The sequence below is a fragment of the Phoxinus phoxinus genome (genome assembly GCF_949152265.1).
Source record: "Phoxinus phoxinus genome assembly, chromosome: 18".
Taxonomy (NCBI): domain Eukaryota; kingdom Metazoa; phylum Chordata; class Actinopteri; order Cypriniformes; family Leuciscidae; genus Phoxinus; species Phoxinus phoxinus.
The window spans coordinates 2,215,952-2,223,451 of record NC_136893.1 but is presented as its reverse complement, the minus strand read 5'-3'; the positions used below and the strand labels follow the sequence as shown (position 1 = coordinate 2,223,451).

Genomic DNA, 7,500 nt, shown 5'->3' with positions numbered 1-7,500 from the left:
CCGGGGGCAATCGAGACGCTGGGTTTATGAGCTGTACTGGGACCAGCCACTAGGGGGCGATCGAGACGCTGGGTTTATGAGTTATACTAAGACCAGCCACCGGGGGGCGATCAACACTCTGGGTTTATGAGTTATACTGGGACCAGCCACCGGGGGCAATCGAGACGCTGGGTTTATGAGTTATACTAAGACCAGCCACCGGGGGGCGATCGAGACGCTGGGTTTATGAGTTATACTAAGACCAGCCACCGGGGGGGGATCGAGACTCTGGGTTTATGAGCTATACTGGGACCAGCCACTGGGGGGCGATCGAGATGCCAGGTTAATGAGCTATACTGGGACCAGCCACCGGTGGGCGATCGAGACGCTGGGTTTTATTAGCTATACTGGGACCAGCCACTGGGGGGCGATCGAGACGCCAGGTTAATGAGCTATACTGGGACCAGCCACTGGAGGGCGATTGAGACGCTGGGTTAATGAGCTATACTGGGACCAGCCACCGGGGGGCGATCGAGACGCTGGGTTAATGAGCTATACTGGGACCAGCCACTGGAGGGCGATCGAGACGCTGGGTTAATGAGCTATACTGGGACCAGCCACCGGGGGGTGATCGAGACGCCAGGTTAATGAGCTATACTGGGACCAGCCACTGGGGGGCGATCGAGACGCCAGGTTAATGAGCTATACTGGGACCAGCCACTGGGGGGTGATCGAGACGCTTTGGCTTCACTTTTCAGCACTTGTGTGGCACGCATGGTCTGAACCTTGACCTCTGACCCTGACCTCTGACCTCTGCAGGGCTGGTGTCGAGTGAGAAGGCCAGTGCGAGTCACCTGTTGAGTCATCCCGGTGGAGGTCAAGCCGCCGTGATCGCAGTGGGAGGAGCTCCAGAGTCTCTCGATGCGCGACCGGGAGCCGTAACACTTCAGCTGCTGCAGCGCAAAGGCTTCGTTAAACTGGCCCTCAAACACGGGTGTGTGTCTTTGAGCGTGTGTGTGTGTGTGTGTGTGTGTGTGTAAGAGACGTTCTCACTGTACGCTGTTTCTCGTGTGTGTAGAGCGTGGCTGGTCCCCGTCTTCTCGTTCGGGGAGAACGAGCTGTTTGATCAGATGGAGAACCCCACAGGCTCCGCCCTCCGGCGCATGCAGGACCGCCTCCAGAGGATGATGGGCGTGGCCATGCCTCTGTTCCACGCCAGGGGGGTTTTCCAGTACAGCTTCGGCCTGCTGCCCTACCGGAAGCCCATACACACCGTGGGTGCGTACACACACTCAGCCCACACACACTCAGCCCACACACTGTGGGTGCGTACACACACTCAGCCCACACACACTCAGCCCACACACTGTGGGTGCGTACACACACTCAGCCCATACACACCGTGGGTGCATACACACACTCCTAGACCTGAGGTGCTCTTTGTGTGTCGGTCAAAAAAAACTAAATTAATGACATGAATGTACTATATTTTAGTTTGATCATGTTTTTTATTTAATATTTTGTATTTTTAGGGGATTTTTCATTTTATGTTACTGAATTATATTTACGCTGTATTTATAATCCATTTATTAACTTTTTGAGCATAGACCTGAAAATAACTTAATCTGTGGTAAATCTTGAATGCTTTAGAGCGACAGACTGAAGTTTGATCTCTTTTTAAAGATGACACTTGCAGATTATTGCTGAGGGGAAATTTTTTTTTTAAATAAAGTGAACTTTAAAAAAAAGTTGCTGGATTTTACGTTTATATTATGAAAAATGCACACAAAGACTATTTAAACTTTTTATATGAAATATATATTTTCAAAAAGATGTTTTACTCTAAAACTTCAAAAGAAAAATCAAAGCCATAAATCTAAACAAGTTGTGTTCAAAATTTGAGGTTGATATCTCAGTAAATGATTTTTCAGTGAGATTGGCTGCAGTACCAAACACCTCCACTAGAGGAAATTCGTCTCTCATTCATTTCCAATGTGTGAGGTGTGAAGATTTTTTTTCTTTTTCAAGACCATTTAACCTTTTCAAATTATGTCCATGATTTTTTTTGTGTTGACAAGTGCTAAGTACTATTCCAATAAAGTAAAAAATAAAATAAAATAAAAACGTTACCTTTTTCGGTCAAAAATGAAGAGCACCAGAGGGGTTAATGAGTCCAGATCAGTGTGATGTTACACCGTGTCCTAACGCCGTGACGTGCGATAAAACGCATCTTTTTCATGTTAATCAGAGTTTTTGTCCTAACCAGCCGTGACGGCGCACATCAATTATATTTTAGAAACGTCGCGCTGGAACAACAAACACAAAGTGTGGCAATGAAAATCTCAGGCACTGTTTATGTGCTTTATTTAATGTTAAAAGCGTGTCATGTGACTTTGAATATCATTTAGTGCTCCAGCTTTGAGCTGTAAAAGCAACAGTGGATAATTCACCTCAGATCTCGAAATTAAACAAACGTTCAAATGTGAACAAACAAGTGTATTCTTTGACAAAGATTGTTTTAGTAACTCAGTAGCCTATGTATTTGAATAATGTTTAAATGGTGTAATATTTGTGAATTTGATTATGTACTTATCCATTTTCTTGTGAGTGCCGTCAGGATTACTCTCTGGTACTGTGCACTCACCGCGAGACTCCGCCCACACACTGTCATGATTGGCTGTGCACTCAGACTCCGCCCACACGCTGTTATGATTGGCTGTGCACTCGCCGTGAGACTCCGCCCACACTATTCTGATTGGCTGTGCACTCACCGCGAGACTCCGCCCACACTATTCTGATTGGCTGTGCACTTGCCGCGAGACTCTACCCACACGCTGTTCTGATTGGCTGTGCACTTGCCGCGAGACTCTACCCACACGCTGTTCTGATTGGCTGTGCACTCGCCGTGAGACTCTACCCACACGCTGTTCTGATTGGCTGTGCACTTGCCGCGAGACTCTACCCACACGCTGTTCTGATTGGCTGTGCACTCGCTGCGAGACTCCACCCACACGCTGTTCTGATTGGCTGTGCACTCGCCGCGAGACTCCGCCCACACGCTGTTATGATTGGCTGTGCAGTTGCCGTGAGACTCCGCCCACACGCTGTTATGATTGGCTGTGCAGTTGCCGTGAGACTCCGCCCACACACTGTTATGATTGGCTGTGCAGTTGCCGTGAGAATCCGCCCATACGCTGTTCTGATTGGCTGTGCATTTGCCGCGAGACTCCGCCCACACGCTGTTATGATTGACTGTGCAGTTGCCGTGAGACTCCGCCCACACGCTGTTCTGATTGGCTGTGCACTCTCCGCGAGACACCACCCACACGCTGTTCTGATTGGCTGTGCACTCGCCACGAGATTCCGCCCACACGCTGTTCTGATTGGCTGTGCACTCGCCACGAGATTCCGCCCACACGCTGTTCTGATTGGCTGTGCACTCGCTGCGAGACTCCACCCACACGCTGTTCTGATTGGCTGTTCACTCGCCACTAGACTCCGCCCACACGCGACTCTGATTGGCTCTGGGTTTTGATTGATTTTGACGCATCTAATGTGGACAGACAAATTATTTGTCGCTGGAATCTTATCGCATCGCGTCTGGTTAGCACACAGTGTAACACTGATTCATGTCTGTGTGGATGTTACTGTGTGATGATGTATTATAACTCAGTGTGTCTGTCTGTAGTCGGACGCCCCATTCCTGTGACTCAGACCCCGTGTCCCAATAAAGACGACATTGACACTCTTCACTCTCTCTACATGAAGGTGAATCAAATGCACATTTCCACAGATACTTTATGAGTTTACAATCTTTAATATGCATCCTTTCCAACGTGTGTTTGTAGGGTTTGACAGAATTGTTTGAAGAGAATAAGAAAAACTACGGCATCCCAGAAGACAAACATCTCAACTTCATTTGACTTCTGTGTTTTACTGATATGAAATTATCAATGCTGCTGCTGCTGATGATGATGATGATGATGATGATGATGATGCAAGAAAGAAACTAAAGTTACACTACAAAGAGACAATACTAACTCTAAAAAATCCTGTCACGGATTATTATCACAATCATCATGACTGATTTTGTTGCACAGTTTGTGGTTTCATCAGGATCCGCCCAGATTTGAACATATTTTTGCATACTAATTTGAATATTTGCAACACATGGAAGTAAATACATGTGCTATATAGTTAAACAATAAGACGGGAAGGGTTTTGTTGTGTAGTGAATATAGCAGTGTAACACCGATACCTGTATGTGAGTATATTCATATAATAACACAACCTAGTGACTCGTTACTATTATTAAATGTTTACTACCTATTCAAAATATTAAGGATATCATTAATACAATGTTTTTTAGGCATCGTTCCAGTTAAACATCTTCAGTCCTGACAGAACGTGGTTTTGCAAATAAAATCCTGATGCAAATTAGAGTTGAACAGATGTTTTCATGACATAACTATTGCTTTATATTGTGACTGTATTGATAGGTTGAAAGATATCTGTTTTATCATGTTTATTAACACTGTGGGCTCTTGTAAATCTACATATGGGCTCTATCGTTCTCACATTTGTTTTTAATCAGGAAATGTGAATTGATTGAATGGAGACATATATTGGTGTACGAAAATCGGAAAACAAATAAATTGGTACTTTTTATAATAGGATCTGTTTCATTTTTTTTTATTCAGTATTTCTTTTACATACAAAAAATGCAATTGCATTCTTACTTGAAATAGTCGGTAGGTGGCAATGCGAACCTACATTTCTTCAACTTGATTTCGTTTTATTTTGCTCACCGATTCAAACGTAATTTGAGACTTTACATCGACAGGCTGAAGTTATATATTTATAAAGTCTAATGATCTGTGCTTTGGCTACTGTTAAATTCTCCTGATTAAGATAAGCGAATTGTCAGCGTGTGTGTCGAAATTAGGAATCGTACTAAAGCGAAGGCGTATCTCATGAATGTTAACTCGGTCGCTGATTGGTTGAGTCCGGTCGCGTAGCCTCATTAATATTAATGAGCCATGCCTTCGTCATAGTAGGATCCTCTCGCAGGAACGGACGGAGGCGGAACTTCCGGGTGATGGAAAGTTGTCAACAGTTTCGTTGGAGGAGAATTAATCTGTAAATCTGAGTTCATTAGTGTCGCTTTAAAGAAAACCCACTCCTGAACTCTACAACAGAACCGAAGCTGCGGGATTTCTGCGAGTGAACCGAGAGATCCGGAGGAGTTTGTGTGACTCGTACTTTATTAGGGGTGGATCTGATGCAAACTGATGGAGAATAAACAAACTGTTCGGGTGTGGATGATCAATCTGAATCATTCTCCGTGACTCTAAAGGGATTTTTTTTTTTTTTTTATTCTCTTTCTGATTTAATTTTAACGGAATATTTTCTCCTCCTCCAGGGACTTTAGGTGTGGACGCAACATGTGAGCTGTCTCTAGTGTGTTTAAGTTCACAAAATCTCTTCAATTTGACTTCTTCATGGGATTACAGAATGCTTCTGTCTTAAATTTGGTCCTAATTCACATTTCTATTGGGTTCAGGTTAAATCCAGATCCAGAAATCTCTCCTGCACAGCTTTCCTCTATTGTAATGTGTGTGTGTGTTTTTTGACGCCGAAGTGCTCTGATTCTTGTCTTATATTGATCTGATGCGGGTTAGTTTAGTGTAAGTAAATGTCAGGTTTTGGGCTGCAACAGTGTTGTGCAATGCTTCTGTTTCTGTGCGCACGTATACGGGTATTTGCTTAAGGGGATAGAGGAGTGCGCGTGCATGTGCTTGTCCTGTGACGTCATTTATACTCCGAATCAGTGGAATCAAATCTGATTCCAATTTTAATTCGAATCAACCCGATGCAGCCCGAACATTTATAGTTGGGTTTTATGCAAGTTTTACTCTTAAAGTTGCTGAGAGCATTGGCATCGTTTGTGTTTTAATGTGAATTGGAAGTTTAGCACCCATTTGTAATGAAAGATTAGAAGCTTGCACCACCTTTAAATCATGTAGACAGAACTAGTGTTTGATTCTAAGTTTTACTCTTAGACATTGCTGAGTGTTTTGAGCCTTTACACAGAGTTGTTGAACTTGCTCCAGTTTTAATTTATGGTTTAAACGCGTTATAATTCGAATCAAATGCGAGTTTTTTTACGTTTCTATTCAAGTTTTACTCTTAATGTTGGTGAGTGGTTAAGCTAGTTCTAATTTTAAGTTAAATGCATGATCCACTTTTAAATCCAATCGAATGAGACTGTAAATCCACACTTGATTGTGATTGAGTTTGATTCTTTGCAGTAGCTGCTCTTTAAAGTATTTCAAACCGTTACAAAAAACTTTTCCACTTGCTCTAGTTTTAATTTGAGATGAGACGCATGGGTTAATTTCTAATTTGAATGTCACAACTGTAACATTTCAAGTTTTGAATCTTCTATTCATGTTTTTGAGCTTCTCCACTTGCTCTAGTATAATCTGAAGTTATAAGCATGATCATTTCTCATTTGAATCCAATGCACAGTCAGAACTGTTACGTTTAAAGTTTGATTGCATTCAAGTTTTACTCTTAAAGTTGTGTGTTTTATCTTTAATCCGGTTTTAGTTTTAAGTTAAACGCAAGATCCACTTTTAATTTGACTCAAATGAGCATTCAGAACTGAAACTCCAGACTGTGTGTGTGAGTTTGATTCCTTTGCAGGTTCTTCTCTTAAAGTCGCTCAGTGTTTTGTCACCAGACGCTAGCAGAAAGTTGACGGAAACAGAACTTCTTGTTTTTATGGTTACCAAACTTGTCCTGCAGAACTAAAAAAATAAAAATGTCCTGACACGCTCAGGCATTAAGCTGCAGGACAAAATCATGCAAAACGCCCTAATTATGGTGTTTATTTAAGCTAACATCTTTTGGAATGGGTTGTTTGATCTTGAAATAATCAAATCTGTGCATGCATGGCGATTATGAGTCTCTTTTCTGTGTCCTGAGCTGTGAACGCACACACTGCACTCCTGCCAGAGGAAACAGCCATAGAGCCGAGACTTGCGCAACCGCTGGGCAGAGAAACTGCTCTTGTTACTGTACTGGCTCTAGTCGAAATACTCCAAACAGCCGCAGGGAGAAGGAGGAAAAGATTGCCAAGCTCAATGGAATATATGTGATTTATTTTACTTTTTCGGTTTCGACAGATTTTACCACGTACCTGTGAGTTCACCTAAGGACAACAAATATGGTTTATCAGATCCAGATCCACCCTAGAGACTGAGTGAAAGAAAACCAGTGCTTTGGGATGGTTAGGATATCCGTTTCTTAGAGAGATTCTTTCACTCTTCTTTCTCCGCCAGAGAAATAATGAACAACGATCGAGCTTTGAACGCTTAAGCATAACGTTAACGCTCAGTCCAAGAATGAGTGGTGGAAAGAAACGGAGCGGTTTTCAAATCACCAGTGTTACATCGGATTACAATCAGGGATCTGGAGAAAACAATCCGGCGGAGTTACTCAGCCCTGGGAGTCAAA

At 43.1% G+C, this 7,500-nt stretch overlaps 2 protein-coding genes across 2 annotated transcripts in view; both read left to right on the top strand.

The window, feature by feature from the left end:
* Positions 1–4,655, top strand: part of mogat3a (monoacylglycerol O-acyltransferase 3a) — a 13,577-nt gene extending 8,922 nt beyond the window's left edge. Inside the window, exons 4-7 of the mRNA XM_079589082.1 lie at positions 799–973; positions 1,058–1,257; positions 3,668–3,747; positions 3,828–4,655. Of these exons, the coding sequence (XP_079445208.1) occupies positions 799–973; positions 1,058–1,257; positions 3,668–3,747; positions 3,828–3,902 (530 nt within the window). The 3' untranslated portion in view covers positions 3,903–4,655. The remainder of the gene's footprint in view (positions 1–798; positions 974–1,057; positions 1,258–3,667; positions 3,748–3,827) is intronic.
* Positions 4,656–5,034: 379 nt separating this feature from the next.
* tsc22d4 (TSC22 domain family member 4) overlaps positions 5,035–7,500 on the top strand; it is a 17,513-nt gene continuing 15,047 nt past the window's right edge. The window contains exon 1 of the mRNA XM_079589080.1: positions 5,035–7,500. This exon is cut by the window's right edge and continues 614 nt beyond it. Coding sequence (XP_079445206.1) covers positions 7,389–7,500 — 112 coding nt within the window. The 5' untranslated portion in view covers positions 5,035–7,388.